Source organism: Staurois parvus, unplaced genomic scaffold (assembly GCF_062004578.1).
Source record: "Staurois parvus isolate SC_StPar_1 unplaced genomic scaffold, SC_StPar_1.0 ptg000025l, whole genome shotgun sequence".
In the NCBI taxonomy this organism is placed as follows: domain Eukaryota; kingdom Metazoa; phylum Chordata; class Amphibia; order Anura; family Ranidae; genus Staurois; species Staurois parvus.
Genome location: NW_028317821.1, coordinates 16906556 through 16924054, shown reverse-complemented (window position 1 = coordinate 16924054; position 17499 = coordinate 16906556). Strand labels below are relative to the sequence as shown.

General features: G+C 41.3%; 1 protein-coding gene across 1 annotated transcript in view; it reads right to left on the bottom strand.

The window, feature by feature from the left end:
* Window positions 1-17499, bottom strand: part of NUAK1 (NUAK family kinase 1) — a 140665-nt gene that overhangs the window by 40280 nt on the left and 82886 nt on the right. Inside the window, exons 3-4 of the mRNA XM_089652076.1 lie at window positions 7778-7929; window positions 2482-2547 (exon numbers count right to left, since the gene is read on the bottom strand). Of these exons, the coding sequence (XP_089508202.1) occupies window positions 2482-2547; window positions 7778-7929 (218 nt within the window). The remainder of the gene's footprint in view (window positions 1-2481; window positions 2548-7777; window positions 7930-17499) is intronic.

Below are 17499 nucleotides of genomic sequence, written 5' to 3'. Positions count from 1 at the left end.
TAGAGGCCATAAAGGGCAACAATTTTCTGAAGAAGTGTTGGAGTTTAGATATGGAATGCAAAAAATGGGATAACTGGTATTGGTGTCAGATATCAAATTCAGGGACACCGTAGGCAGCAGAAATAGCCTGGAAACTTTGTTCCACTCCATTGCCAACAGGAACTTCTCTGCCATCAAGACCCCTTGGTTGACCCACATGCAGAAAACTTTATCTGACTGGACTGGGAGCAACTCCAGGTGTCCCGTGATAGCAGTCACAGGAGAAGGAAAATTCTGAATGTTAAGATGGGAAAAATATCTATCTACAATCAGGTCCATAAATATTGGGACATCGACACAATTCTAACATTTTTGGCTCTATACACCACCACAATGGATTTGAAATGAAACGAACAAGATGTGCTTTAACTGCAGACTGTCTGCTTTAATTTGAGGGTATTTACATCCAAATCAGGTGAACGGTGTAAAAATTACAACAGTTTGCATATGTGCCTCCCACTTATTAAGGGACCAAAAGTAATGGGACAGAATAATAATCACAAATCCAACTTTCACTTTTTAATACTTGGTTGCAAATCCTTTGCAGTCAATTACAGCCTGACGTCTGGAACGCATAGACATCACCAGATGCTGGGTTTCATCCCTGGTGATGCTCTGCCAGGCCTCTACTGCAACTGTCTTCAGTTCCTGCTTGTTCTTGGAGCATTTTCCCTTCAGTTTTGTCTTCAGCAAGTGAAATGCATGCTCAATCGGATTCAGGTCAGGTGACTGACTTGGCCATTGCATAACATTCCACTTCTTTCCCTAAAAAACTCTTTGGTTGCTTTTGCAGTATGCTTTGGGTCATTGTCCATTTTTACTGTGAAGCGGCGTCCAATGAGTTCTGAAGCATTTGGCTGAATATGAGCAAATAATATTGCCCAAAACACTTCAGAATTCATCCTGCTGCTTTTGTCAGCAGTCACATCATCAATAAATACAAGAGAACCAGTTCCATTGGCAGCCATACATGCCCACGCCATGACACTACCACCACCATGCTTCACTGATGAAGTGGTATGCTTAGGATCATGAGCAGTTCCTTTCCTTCTCCATACTCTTCTCTTCCCATCACTCTGGTACAAGTTGATGTTGGTCTCATCTGTCCATAGGATGTTGTTCCAGAACTGTGAAGGCTTTTTTAGATGTCGTTTGGCAAACTCTAATCTGGCCTTCCTGTTTTTGAGGCTCACCAATGGTTTACATGGAATACATCTCTGTATTCACTCTGGTGAAGTCTTCTCTTGATTATTGACTTTGACACACATACACCTACCTCCTGGAGAGTGTTCTTGATCTGGCCAACTGTTGTGAAGGGTGTTTTCTTCACCAGGGAAAGAATTCTTCGGTCATCCACCACAGTTGTTTTCTGTGGTCTTCCAGGTCTTTTGGTGTTGCTGACCTCATCGGTGCGTTCTTTCTGTTTAAGAATGTTCCAAACAGTTGTTTTGGCCACGCCTAATGTTTTTGCTATCTCTCTGATGGGTTTGTTTAGTTTTTTCAGCCTAATGATGGCTTGCTTCACTGATAGTGACAGCTCTTTGGATCTCATCTTGAGAGTTGACAGCAACAGATTCCAAATGCAAATAGCACACTTGAAATGAACTCTGGACCTTTTATCTGCTCATTGTAATTGGGATAATGAGGGAATAACACACACCTGGCTATGGAACAGCTGAGAAGCCAATTGTCACATTACTTTTGGTCCCTTAACAAGTGGGAGGCACATATGCAAACTGTTGTAATTCCTACACCGTTCACCTGATTTGGATGTAAATACCCTCAAATTAAAGCTGACAGTCTGCAGTTAAAACACATCTTGTTCGTTTCATTTCAAATCCATTGTGGTGGTGTATAGAGCCAAAAATGTTAGAATTGTGTCAATGCCCCAATATTTATGGACCTGACTGTAACTCAAGTAGAACCAGACCCATTAGTGAATGCTGGATATAACACGTGGCTAAGTGGGGGGTTTTCCGTACATAAGAACGCCTTCAGGTTGCCATATTGCATTGCATTTTACAGAAAATTACAGACCTGCAGATTGAAAAAGGAAAGGTAAGTTTAAATAATGTTATACTGCAATTGCATGTGGTATTTTTTTTTTTAACTTGCAATATTTTTTCCCCACTAAAGAGGAGCTACCCTTCAACTCATGGTGAAAGATTCCCTTAGCACTGTAAGTTACCCAAAAGAGACAGCACACCAGGTTCTAATTTAATTTTTGTGTTTGAGGATGGAGTCCTGCTGGTGCTGGGCTAGGTTGCTGACAACATCTAAATGAATAAATGAAAGCCTAAGCAGGCTGTCTTCTCTCTCAAAGCTTTTTCAAACTCTGTATGCTTGATCAGAATCAACTTTTATGATCGTAAAATGGCAGCATTAAGGGAAACATTTGCATCAAATAGGAAAAACTATGAATAAAATTATTAGTAACTTTACCTTAATGTTACCATTTTCATCAAGAAGAATGTTCTCCAGTTTGAGATCCCTATGCACAACTCCATTCTGGAAAAAAAGTAAAACTGATATTAAAAAAGAGAAGAGGAACATAAAATACAATAACACATATACCGAACTTGTTTCATATTCTATGCCATTACTATTCTTTTATTAGTCATATGATATGTGGTTAAGACAAGAATGACTGGAATCTATCCTCCTATAAAGTATATAAAACAACAGGAGATTCCTTTGGTACCTCATCTCAACCTCCCCTTCTCAATGTAATGTGCAAGAGTAATATTATCTGCTGCTCATTGCCAAGCTCAGGAAGTGTGAATATAATTCCATTTGGGTGCCTTGCTGACTTGCAGGAAACATTTCGGAAAGATATGTTTGATTACAAGTGAAAATGTGTTATTACTTTCTCTTAAGCTTATGGAAGCTTTCAGGTTTTGATAGCTTGTAAGAGTCATAGGCCTGAGAAGAGTGTCCTGTAGTGTTTAGTCTGTAAGCATGACAGCATGAAGGACTTTCTATAAAAGGATTTGGTGGAAAAAGAGTGACACAGGCAGTCTGTGTTATAATACAAACATACCACTATCACATAAGATAGGAGTACAATATGCAATAAGAACAAAAATGGTCAAAAGCCAGTTTTGTCATTTACAGGTGTAGGTAATGTGTTTAAGAATAACAAATAGAACTCTGACAACTATTTAGTTACAAATTTGCATTCTACATATATGGATTTGTTAAAAAAAAGTTATATTTATATTCGGAGATGGACTTTATGATTCTATACATTGTTAAGGTTAATTGTTACAAGTTGGACAACATGTGAGTATATTAAATCTGAACTACAAGTAAACCACTCAATATAGCTTATTATAAATGTATTTACATATAAGGGCACTTTACCTACCATACCCCTTGACATTTTCCACATTTTGTCATGTTACAACCAAAAACGTAAATGTATTTTATTGGGATTTTATGAGTGAGACCAACACAAAGTGGCACATAATTGTGAAGTGGAAGGAAAATGATAAATGGTTTTCAAATTATTTTTTACAAATAAATATCTGAAAAGTGTGGCATGCATTTTATTCAGCCCCCTTTACTATGATACCCCTTCAGAAGTCACCTACTTAGTAAATAGAGTCCACCTGTGTATAATTTAATCTCAGTATAAATACAGCTATTCTGTGAAGCCCTCAGAGGTTTGTTAGAGAACATTAGTGAACAAACAGCATAATGAAGGCCAAGGAACACACCAGACAGGTTACAGTTGCAAGAAAAAGTATGTGAACGCAAACATTTCAACCCAATTGAAATGCTGTGGCATGACCTTAAGAGAGCGATTCACACCAGACATCCCAAGAATATTGCTACACTGAAACAGTTTTGTGAAGAGGAGTGGTCCAAAATTACTCCAGATCGCTGTGCAGGTCTGATCTGCAACTACAGGAAACGTTTGGTTGAGGTTATTGCTGCCAAAGGAGGGTCAACCAGTTATTAAGTCCAAAGGTTCACATACTTTTTCCTCCCTGCACTGTGAATGTTTACATGTTATGTGCAATTAAACCATGGCAACATCTAATGTTTGTGTAGTATTATGTTCAGCAGACTGTGTTCTTCTATTGTTGTGACTTAGATGACGTTCAGAGCACATTTTATGCCCAATTCATGCAAAACTCCACGTAATTCCAAGGGGTTCACATACTTTTTCTTGCAACTGTATATCCCAGGCTTTGAACATCTCAGGGAGCACTGTTCAATCCATCATCCAAAAATGGAAAGAGTATGGCACAACTGCAAACCTACCAAGACATGGCTGTTCACCTAAACTGACAGGCCGGCAAGAAGAGCATTAATCAGAAAAGCAGCCAAGAGGCCCATGGTAACTCTGAAGGAGCTGCAGAGATCCACAGCTCAGATTGAAAAATCTGCCACAGGACAACTATCAGTTGTGCGCTCCACAAATCTGGCCTTTATGGAGGAGTGGCAAGAAGAAAGCCATTGTTGAAAGAACATCATAAGAAGTCGCGTTTGCAGTTTGTGAGAAGCCATGTGGGGGACACAAACATGTGGAAGAAGGTGCTCTGGTCAGATGAGACCAAAATTGAACTTTTTGGCCTAAAAATCTCTTCTCTAAATCCCTCTGCTCCTCCCAAACATCTGTTCATTGCGCCCTCACTGCTTCCTTCTCCCCTCTACGGCACCCACCACCTCCTCCTAATGCTCCACTCTCCCACTGACCCGAACACCTCCACTGGTAGACTTACACGCTCCTGCACATCTCGCTCCCATGCCACCTTTCTCACCCTTCTTCTCCTAACCGCCGGGGACATCTCCCCGAACCCTGGCTCTCCACCTTCTCGCCCACCCACAAGACACCCTCCCACTTCCACGTCCTGCCGCAACCCCCTCAACCTGGTACCTGTCCCTCTGCTCCCCAAACCCCACCCCCCCTGTTTTCCTCTGCACTTCTGAAGGCCCGATCGATTTGCAACAAGCTCACCGCCATCCATGACCTCTTTGTTTCCCACTCCCTCAACCTCCTAGCGATCACGGAAACCTGGATCCAAGCCACTGACTCCACCTCCCCTGCAGCACTCTCCTATGGAGGTCTCATCTGGACACACTCACCCAGACCCAATGGTCGAAAAGGAGGTGGGGTTGGTCTGCTCCTGTCACCACTGAGCACCTTCCGAGTCCTCCCAAACCCCCCCTCTAGATCCTTCTCCTCCTTTGAGGCCCACTGCATCCAACTTTTCTCTTCAACCCCCCTGAGGATTGTTGTGATCTACCGGTCTCCTGGACCCGTATCCTGCTTCCTTGATGACTTTTCCGCCTGGCTACCCTTCTTTCTCTCTTCCGAGCTACCCACCATCATCCTTGGAGACTTCAACATCCCTGTCAACATCAATAACCCGGCTACATCTCAATTTCTCCACTTAACCTCCTCTTTTGCACTCACCCAGTGCATACAATCCACCACCCACTCCGACGGGAACATCCTGGACCTCCTCTTCTCCCATCTCTGCGCCCCCCACAACCTCACAAACACCCCTTTCCCTCTCTCTGACCACAACCTCATCACCTTCTCTGTCTCCTCGTCCTCAAACGCCTACCCCCCAAATGTCAAACTATTACCAGCCGGAACCTCCGCAACCTGAACCCTGCCCCCTTCAACTCCGCAGCTGATCAACTTTACGACAGCATCCTTCCCCTGTCCTGCCCCGACCTGGCCACAACTGCCTATAACAACTTGCTGTCATCAGCTCTAGACTCGCTAGCGCCTTTAACCACACGAAGCATCAGACCCCGCCCACTCCAGCCCTGGCAGACTGATCATACCAAAACTCTCAAACAACGCAGTAGTGCGCTGGAGTGACTATGGCGCAAAACCAGGTCCCAACTAGTGCTCACCCACTACAAATCTGCCTTCCACACCTACACCTCCTCCCTCCACGCTGCCAAACAAGCCTACTTTCTGACCCTCATCAATACCCTCTCCTCCAATCCTCGCCGGCTCTTCTCCACTTTCAACTCTCTACTCTCTGTCTGGTAATCCAATGGATGTGTCCGAGTTTGGTGACTGCCAGGGGAATGGTACATACCTGATTACATTGTGACAAGTATAAAGTTTGTTTTTCAGGGGATGGGCTTGACCGTTTAGTTCCAGTGAAGGGAACTCTTAAGGCGTCAGCATATCAAGACATTTTGGACAATTTCATGCTCCCAATTTTGTGGGAACAGTTTGGGGATGGCCCCTTCCTGTTCCAACATGACTGTGCACCAGTGCAAAAAGAAAGGTCCATAAAAACATGGATGAGCAAGACTGAGGTGGAGAAACTTGACTGGCCTGGACAGAGTCCTGACCCTAACCCAATAGAACACCTTTGGGATGAATTAGAGTGGAGACTACAAGCCAGGTCTTCTCGTCCGAGATCAGTGCCTAAGCTCACAAATGTGCTTGTGGAAGAATGGTCAAACATCACCATAGACACACTCCGAAACCTTGTGGGCAGCCTTCCCAGAAGAGTTGAAGCTGTTATAGCAGCAAAGGGTGGGACAACTCAATATTGAACCGTATGGACTAAGACTGGGATGCCATTAAAGTTCATGTGCATGTAGGTGATAGAGGAAGACTGCACAGCAGTAGGTACATATACAGTATACACATCCACCTGCCATCTAATGTCTACAATCAGTTGTACGTAATACATTTTTTAATTATACATCCCCTTGAGCTCACAAGCTCAGCTCACAAGAAAGCAGATGTTTCAATCAAAGGTTTAATTTGAGAAATCAGAAGCTGGCTTCTTATATTATTAAGCTCTGTTTCTGTCTTCTTGGAGTATCAGTATTGCATCAAAAAAGATGATGCAAAAGGGGTAATGGCAGATAAACATATTGTCTTGAGAATTCATTAACGGATTATCTTGGATTCTCCAACATATAGAATAAAAGGTCAACATCACCTTTTACCAAAAAAAATAAAAACTGAAAGGTCAGTAAAATGATAAAACTTACTGGGTATAATAATAGCCTACCACAATAAGGCTACCACTGCATGTATCTATTCTAATCCATGACTTATTTACAGTGCTATGAAAATGCTCCTGCATTGGGAGTTACCGCAATTCTTTACGACCTCATAATCCTATTTTTCTTTCTCACGACTCCAATACAGTTCCTTAAAGGTCAGTTCTTATCTGTGCAAATATTTGCCTGGTGAAAGCATCCATGAATTTTGTGTGTATATATAAAATATTTTAAACATTTGCACTGGCTGGCAAAGCACTAAAAATATACTTAGGGGGGATTTAGAACTGATGCACACAGAATTTGGTGAAGCTGTGCATAGTTTTATTGTTAAAAATTGATTGAACAAGGAGAAGTTAGAAGCCGATTAGTTACTATACACCAGATTCGGTGTGCACCAGTTTTAGTAAATTCCACCTTAGTCTACTAATGTGCAACAGATCCGGTTTTGCTCAATTCACCTTATATAAACAAACCAGATGGACTATGCAAAGTATTTCAGTGTCACAGTGGTGTGCAACAAGCAAAGCTCTACTGACCACCTTGGCAGAAAGGATGAAACCAGAAAGAAAATGATACACTGCAAATGTGGAGCATTATGATATGTGTCATATATCTGCATAACTTCATGCTCAAGGATTTGGGTTAAATCACCATTAAAAGCCATACAGATTTTCATCCAAACCACTATGCGTGTAGCTAGAGAACAGACGCAGAATTTCACGGCGTGTACTCTGCTTACCTTATGGCAGTAGTGTACCGCAGAGACAATCTGACGAAAGAAGTGTCTTGTTTCCCTTTCACTCAGTCTTCTCCTCTCACTTATGTAGTCATACAGTTCACCTTTGCTGGCATATTCCATGATAATCACAATCTTATCTTTATTTTCAAATACTGAAAGAAAGATACACCAAGGAATTATGTCATTATACATGCCCCAGCAGCACACAAATATGTAAACAGAAAGAATACAGTGACGTGTACTTAAAGTGCATCTACATCAAAATATGTTGTTGAACATGTTACTGTAATATCAAAAAGTTTAATCCTTCTATTTCTTTTTAAAGTTCTGCTTTCAATTAAATCATACCAGCAACGTGAAAACATGGACACTTCCTGTGGTTGGGTGCCAACTCTTACCCAGTTCAGTTGTTCCTTTCTTGATGCACACCTGTGTTGGACTCAATTTGGCTGTGGCAATACAGTACACAGTGCACGGGCACATTCTCTCATAGCACAGTAAAAACCATGACGTTCAGTTGATGCAGAAGAGCTTAAATGATGTACATCGTGCAGGGAGAAAATGGAGAACAGCATTGTTTGAAGAAAAAAAAAAAAAATTCCATCCTAATTTACTTGTAGTAATCTGCAAAACTCAGTATACTATTGTGAGAGTCTAGTTCATGCCTGGGCACATTGTGATCCCAGGACCACATTCAGCCTTTTGGGTGTCCCTATACGGCCCTGGTTGACTCCACAGTCAGCATGCTCTCTGAGCTTGTCAGATTCTTCAATGAGGAAGCTGAGAGGCTCACTGACAGATGTCCTTGTGAAGAGCTGTAAGAACTGGAAGAGGAGAGACTGCGCAGCTGATCAGTACAGCGGGAGGCTCGGCTTTTGTGGAAGAACTTTGCCTAGGAGAGGTCCCATCGCTCTCCTGTCACTGCTACATGACCAAGTTTTCCCTGTTCTTCATTCAGGTCAGGATCTCCAATAATCCCCGCCATACTGATCTCAGGCTCTCCCCTTTCAGTCACAGTGCTTTTCAGAGGGTTACAAGGAGATGTTATATCAACTCCTCACTGCCTAATTTAAACCTATAATGCAGTACTATCGCGCCACAATTGTGTGCATTTGTAAGCGGTTGAGTTGCAGCCACAATAAACTGGGTGAGTTTGGGCTGCAGAGCTTGACAAGCAACACCTTTGGTCAAAGTTAAAAATGATGTGGCCACGAAGCAAAGCATCATGGCCATAGCACGTGATCAGGTCCATCCAGATATCTTACAGTTCAGGTAGGTGGCTGGGAGACGGTAAAATTGCAGCTCAGCCGCCAGTTTTTATCACCCCCTGTCCGCCCATCTGAAAGAAAACTATTAAATCAGCAGTTGTAACTATTATTCCCATCCCCAGGTGTTTGTTTTCTCTGTTGTTCTACTTACAGACCTTCCCAGGTCCAAAATTAATATGGAGCAGAAATATGTTTGGCCTTCTACAAGAGTTCCAGATTCTTAAGTGGCCGTTAGGAAAATTGCCCATCCCTGGTCTACGTCTACATTAAAACATATCTAATCCACCCAAAATATTTAATATATTGCAGACACAATTCTATGTAGTTCAACCAACAGAAAAACAGATAACTAGAAAACCCCCATACACACAATCCTATATCTACAGCTGCAAGGAAAAATAATCCCCTATGAATCATGGTCCAATTTTCTCCAGCGGGGAAAAAATACCCTTCGTGGTCCCCCAGGAGGCAGTCAGATATTACCTGGATCAACAATCTCTGGTGTTATTACCCATAAACTCTAAAGGTGAAGTTCACCTTTAAAAAAAAATAAATGCACTTTTTTGCAGAGAAAAAATTGCTTTTATTTTTTTCTTAGTAGCCTGTATAGCACTGCACCTGTAATCAGCAGATCATGGGTGCAATGCCAGGCTCCTGTAGACTGTCAGTAGAGCAGTCTGCTCCTATGCGCAGGCAGTTACTAAAGTCCAGGAAGATCAATAAAGAGCACTCACAATGGCTGACGGTAGTTGTATGTCATTAATTCACTGTAAATGAATGATGCACTTGTGGAGGCAGAGCCCCTCATGGCCGTGCTGTGTTTGAATTGTGACAGCCGGTGCGGGGAGAGGATCTCCACCCGCTGTCACAATGGGGATCAGATAAGGGTGACAGCAGGTCATTTAGTAACATGTTACATCCTAAATACAGGTGTAACATGTTACTAAAGGTAAACTTATCCTTTAAAGTGGCAGTAAACTCTTCTTTAATAAGTTTACCTACAGGTAAGCTTATAGTAAAGCTTGCCTGTAGGTAAAATTAAAACTGCTTAGAAGATATTAGCCCTTTCTGATAGCCAGCGCATGCCCTGTGAAGGAATGGCATACCCATAGGACTCCCGCGCACATCATCGCGGCTCGGCCAGTCAGAGCTCGCAAACCCAGAAGGAAGACCGGGTGAAGATGGAGAGCGCTCTGATGGAGGGCTTTGTTTCAAGGTAAGTCCTCCATTATGTGCTAGTATGCAATGCATATCAGCACATTATGCCTTTACAAAGGAAGAAGGGTTGGTCGCACACCGGAGGAATGATGAATGATAATGATAGATTTATTATTTCATAACATACAAATAGCACTAGGACATATGCAGAGCTGTTAATGCGTTTCACACGATCACGTGCTTAATCAGGGTTATGATTAAGCACGTGATCGTGTGAAATGAGTTAACAGCTCTGCATATGTCCTGCTGCCATTTGTATTTTATGGAATAATAAATCTATCATCATTCATCATTCCTCATTCCTCTGGTGTGCAACCAACTCTTCTTCCTTCGAAACTTGTGTGGTGGTGAGCCAGGGTTTGCACCTGTTTTGGTTTGATGTGGATTGTCAGCCTGGAGCGGTAATCTCTTTGTTTCTTACATTATGCCTTTACTTGCAGGAGGTGTTCTATTTTGTACATCTAGCTCTTTTTTTAAAACAATCTACTGAGCTGGTCAGAACAAGTTCTTGGAGGGGGGAGTCTATTCCACATTTTAACAGCACTTACTGTGAAGAAGCCTTTCTGTGCGTGAAAGGTAAATCTCTTCTACTCAAGACGTAAAGAGTGCCCCCTTGTCCTCTAATGAAAGTCACTATATGAACCACTTACAGAGGAGAAAATAATTATTTGATCCCCTGCAGATTTTGTAAGTTTGCCCACTTACAAAGAAATGAAGGGTCTATAATTTTTTATCATAGGTGTATTTTAAATGATAGAGATAGAATCTCAACCAAAAAGCCAGAAAAAACACGATACAAATGTTATAAATTGGGTTGCAGTTCAGTGAGTAAATAAGTATTTGATTTCCAAGCAAAAAATGACTTCGTACTTGGTGGAGAAATTCTTGTTGGCAAGCACAGAGGTAAGAGGTTTCTTGTAGCTGGTTACCAAGTTTGCACACATCTCAGGAGGGAATTTGGCCCACTCGTCTTTACAGATCTTCTCTAGAAGGTTTCTTGGCTGTTGCTTGGCAACTCAAAAGTTCAGCTCCCTCCATAAATTGTCTATAGGATTAAGGTCTGGAGACTGGCTTGGCCACTCCATGACCTTAATATGCTTCTTCTTGAGCCACTCCATTGTTGCCTTGGCGGTATGTTTTGGGTCATTGTCATGCTGGAAGACCCATCCACGACCCATCTTCAGTGTTCTGGCTGATGTAAGAAGGTTCTTATTCAAGATTTTATAATACATGGCCCCGTCCATTGGCCCCTCAATGCAGCAAAATCAGCCTGTACCTTTAGCAGAGAAACAGCCCCAAAACATAATGTTTCCACCTCCATGCTTGACTGTAAGGATTCTGTTCCTAGGGTCATAGTCAGCATTTTTATGTCCAGTTCATGCCAAAAGAGCTCAATTTTGGTCTCATCCAACCACAGCACTTTCTCCCAATTCTTCTCTGAATCATTTCGATGTTCATTGGCAAACTTCAGACGAGCCTGTACATGTGCCTTCTTGAGGAGGGGGACCTTGCGGGTACTGTAGGATTCCAATCCACTGCAGAGTATTGTGTTATCAATGGTTTGTTTGGTGAATGCGGTCCCAACTGCTTTGAGATCATTCACATGCTCCTGCCGTGGAGTTCTGGGCTAATCCCTCACTTTTCCTATGATCATTCTTACCCAATGAGGCAAAATCTTGAGTGGAGCTCCAGACCTAGAGCGATTGATGGTTATTTAGTATTTTTGATAGTTGTCTCCTTCCCACCAATACAAGACGAATACTGTTAGCCAGGCTAATTCAGTTTGTTTGCAAGCTGGTTGGTAAGTTGAGCTGGGAATCACTTTCTCTTTTATTGTTTGACATGTGTTGCCCTTCTACGTGCTCCTTGCTGTGAAGGCCAGTTATAGACTGGGGCAGTGGTCATTTCTTGTACTGACGACTTGTTGGTGAGGAGGCACACTGAACACCTTGGCTGCCATTGTGCTATATGCTGGGTGTCCAGGATGCTCCTGTAACTTTAAAGGAGGAGTGGGCTCCCTCAGGTTCACCTGCCCTCAGTCTATCCATTAAATACATGTGCCTCTACTATGGGGGCTCTCAACACTTGTAGAATTCGGGAACTGCAGAATATTGGGGTGCTGTGAATAGACTCTGCAGCTTACACATGTTTGCAAATGTGTGCTAACTAAACCCGTTTTTAACGCATAGACTGTTAGGCAGGCTAATTCAGTTTGTTTGCAAGCTGGTTGATAAGTTGAGCTGGGAATTTTTCTCTTTTATTGTTTGATCTTCTCACTAAGCTTCTTGCTGATGGTCTTGTAGCCCATTCCAGGTCTACTATCTGGTCCCTGACATCCTTTGGTCTTGCCCATGGTGGTGAGATTTGAATGAAAGACAGATTCTGTAAACAGGTGTCTTTAATACACATAATGAGTTGTTGTTAGGAGCACCTTATTAAAATTGACAGGACTAATCTGTGTACCATATGAGCACAAAGCCAGTCTGTGGGAGCCAGAATTATTGTTGGTTGATAGGGGATCAAATACTTATTTTACTCACTGAACTGCAACTCAATTTATAATATTTGTATGATTTTTTTTATGGATTTGTGGTTGATATTCTGTCTCTATCATTTAAAACAGACCTATGATAAAAATTATAGACCCTTAATTTCTTTGTAAGTATGCAAACTTACAAAATCTGCAGGGGATCAAATAATTATTTTTCCCACTGTATGTATTTATACATGTTGACCATATCTTCCCTTAATTTGCTCTTCTCAAGAGAGAATAAATTCAATTCCTCTGATCTTTGCTCATAGTGGAGCTCCTCCATGATTCTAATCAGTTTGGATGCTCTTCTCTGCACTTTCTCCAGTTCTCCAATATCCTTTTTATGAACTGGCACTCAAAACTGAACAGCATATTCCAGATGAAGTCTTACTAATGATTTGGACAGGGGTAAAATGATTTCTCCCTCTCTCTCTGCACTGTATATATATTTTGATACAAGAAAGTATTTTGTTAGACTTAATAGTATGCAATGCCAAGCTGCAGTTTCTAAAGCTATGATCTACCAGAACACCCAGATCCTTTTCCACCATTGACTCTCCCAGTTGTTCCCCTCTTAGTATGTAATGATGCCCCCATGTTTTTTTTTACCTCCAAGTGTATAACTTTACAATTATCAACATTAAACTTCATTTGCCACATAGTTACCTAATTAAACAGTGCATTGAGGTTGGCTTGTAAGTTGGAGACATCCTGTATGGATGTAATGCCACTGCATAGCTTGGTGTCCCCTGGAAACACTGAAATGTCACTTTTAATCCTAAATTCTATTTTATAAAGATGTTAAAAGTAATGGTCCCAAACTGAACTTTATGGTACACCACTGATAACACTGTTCAACAGGTAAAAAGTTTTGGGCATAAAATTAGCTAATCTTACATAATTTTGGGGTGCTGAAAATGAAAATGACCCTAAAAAATGTTGATTGGCTCTAGTTTCCATGATATATTCACCCATCTAATGACGTAAGCCATTCAAAATTATGATGCAACTTCAGCTGCATATTGCGCAATTGATACTGGTGACCAATAGAAAATTGCATGTATACTGAGATGATGCAATATTAGCCTTTAATTGCATCACTTCACTGCATAAAAGCTGCAGTATCTGTAGCTGATTGTAGTTCGACAGCGTCTTTACATTTCGTTTTATGCTTATATAGGCTACTCAGTAATGCCTCGAACTTGTGTGAATAAAGCAGATAATTTCTGCTATATCTGCGGTGAAATAACTTTTATCTCACAAAAAAGGAGGATAACAGGAATGATTAAGAAAGCCTACAACTTGTATTTTGGCTGCAAGATAGGAGACCAGGACAAGAGCTGGGCACCACATATATGCTGCAATTCTTGTGGGACGGCACTGGAGCAATGGTTGAATGGAAAAAAGGCATCTATGCCTTTCGCTGTGCCAATGATTTGGAGAGAGCCAACAGATCATGTTAGTAATTGTTACTTTTGTATGGTGCCTCCAACAAAAGGGCTAAATAAGAAGAAAAAGTTATCTGTGCACTATCCAAATATTCCATCGGCAATACGTCCAGTTCCTCATGGAGAGGGGCTACCAATTCCTAAAGCACCAGAATCCTTCGTGGTTGAGTCAAGTGAGGAAGAACCTGAAGCGTGTAGTCATCAACCGTCAACCTCACATGACCCAGACTTTCTTCCATCCACACCCACTGAACCACACCTCATTACACAAGTGGAATTGAGCAATCTTATCAGAGACCTGGATCTTCCGAAGAACAAGGCAGAGCTTTTGGGGTCAAGACTACAACAGTGGAATCTCCTAGCAAGTGATGTTCGTACGTCTTTCTACCGTCATCGTCAGAAAGATCTGATCCCATTCTTCGTCCAGGAAGGTGATATTGCTGTATGTAACAATGTTCATGGTTTAATCTCAGCCATCGGCGTATGCTATGATCCCGATGAGTGGAGGCTGTTCATTGATGCTTCAAAGGCGAGTCTTAAAGCTGTTTTGCTCCATAATGGCAATCAGCTGCCGTCAGTTCCAGTTGCTTACGCAGTTTCAATGAAAGAAACGTATGAAAACTTGAAAGAGCTTTTAAGGTGCATCAACTATGATGAACATCAATGGTCGATTTGTGGTGACCTGAAGGTGATTGCTATCCTACTTGGACTTCAAGGTGGATATACTAAGTACTGCTGCTTCCTCTGTGAGTGGGACAGTCGTGCGAGAGAAATGCACTATGCCAAAAGAGACTGGCCATTATGCCAGTCATTGCAGCCTGGAGAATAAAATGTTAACTATCCAGCACTTGTAGACAGCAATAAGATCTTATTACCTCCATTACACATCAAGTTGGGATTAATGAAAAACTTTGTTAAGGCAATGGACAAGAATAAAGCAGGTTTCAAGTACCCGATTAGCAAATTTCCAGCACTTAGTGCTGCAAAAATAAATGAAGGAGTCTTTGTTGGGCCACAGATTCGTAAACTTATTCATGATGATGAGTTTCTTTCTCTGTTGCGTGGAAAGGAAAAGGCTGCCTGGACAGCATTTGTATCAGTGACATCAAATTTTCTTGGAAACAATAAAACACCAGACTACAAGAAAGTGGTAGAAAAACTCATCCAGACTTACAGAAATCTGGGTTGCAACATGTCTCTAAAAATTCATTTTCTACATTCGCATCTGGATTTTTTCCCACCAAACTGTGGAGCAGTGAGTGATGAACACGGAGAGCTCTTCCATCAAGACATTGCAGCTATGGAAAGAAGATATCAAGGTAAATGGAGCCCATCAATGCTTGCTGACTATTGCTGGACAGTTGTAAGAGATAGCCCTTTCCTCGAATACAAGAGAAGAGCCAAGAGAAGCAAAACCGACACAAACTGAAGACAAAACTAGTGAGAATCCTAAGTATTAAAATGATTCAACTTAGCTTATGGCTATAATTTTTCTTGGTAATCCTATGCAATATATTATGCCATTTAGGCTTTGTTATGTAGTCAATATCACTTGCTTTATATTTGTGGAAAGACATCTATCTATATAATTATTGTGCATTATGTAGTCATTACGCCTATAGTAGAAAACTTTCCGTTTACAGAAAAACTAGAGCCAATTGACAAATTTCATGCTGCGCATTCCTGTGTGATTCATATACTGGTCTATGCAGTGCAGTTTCAAGCCCATTCATTTAAATGGGCTAAAATCGCACCACACTAAAAGTAGCGCATGCACTACTTTTTTTAAATGCACGGCAACCGCATCGCATTGTACTTTGTACCATGTGGTTTGGTGTGGGCCAGTGCGGGAAAAAGCAATGTGTTTGCGACCTGCGTTTGGAGTGTCGTTAACTTTACAAAACAACAGTGCAGCGCTAAAATAAATACAATGTATGTGCAATGCAAATATATACTCTTAAATGTCACCACAAATTGAGAAAATAAAGGAATCCAAATATGAAGCCAAAAACTAATTCAGTGGTTCTTCGATTATGAGGGAAATGACAGATGTGTATGTCAGATGCCACCAAAACTTCTTAATGACGAATCACACAGCACCTCGGTGTACAACAAAGGGATGCTTACCAGAATCATATGACCCCCAAATTAGGAGTGGTCATCCAGCACTAGTGTATCAATGCAAAATATCCAGCTTTCCTCAAAACCATATGTCAAACATTGGTTCTGCTGCGTTATATCAGATCACTGTGCATATATACTCAGTTGGATATAGTATCATGAAAAAGAAAAAGACTGACTCTCCACAGTGTAATCAAGATTAAAACACCAATTTAATGTGGTAAATGCACTTACAATGAAAAGATGACAATCAGGAATTTCAAATCATATAAACAACTTGTATTCCAAAGTCTAAAATGGCTGTAGTGGGATTACGTCTTGCGTAGTGACGTGTGTTCCATCTCCGCCCTACTAGTTTGATCAAAGATAATGTCATCAGGAGCATGATGTTATATTTAACTGACCCCCGCAGCAGATCGCACCACAATCTAGTGTGAACGAGCCCTGAATGTCATCTTTTATCCAGTTTTCTATTTAACAATTAATTTTCTATGCCTGTAGACTTTAACATTAGCTGTGTGTCGTCAAGCACCTCTGAAAAATCCAAGTACACTATATCCACAACTACATTTTTGTCTAGGTCTTTGCTTACTTCTATAAAAAAAAGAAAATCAGATTTGTTTGACAACTTTGTAGTATATTAAATTTTTGTTTTGGGGTTTAGGAACACTTTAAAGTGTATGTGAAGCACATCATGCTTCACATACATATTGAAGTAACTTCTGAGTCTATGTTCTGATAAAAAAAAAAAAGCTCTCCAGATATCTTTTTGGTGGTTTGTAAAGGGGTCAAATGACTGCTAATCCTTTAATTATGTGTGGCTAGTGAAGACAGGGGCAGAAACAAATAGGCATACCCCTTTTGATAATGTACTCTTAGTACGAAACGCGTCAAGGAGGAGCCCCTGCAAGCCGTTGACGTCTTTGCCACCGGGTCACGGAGATCCGGTGGCCATCCCATGACACCAGCTGGTCAGTTTTTTGCCTTTCACACAATTTGTCACCAAATTGTTCCTGTGTTTATTGCATTTATGTACTTTTTTTGTATATATCCTTTTTTAATCATTAAAGCATTCTTGGAAATACTACACTATTTGCTCCACTTCGAGCATTCTAATTCCTTAGCGTTTCCTGG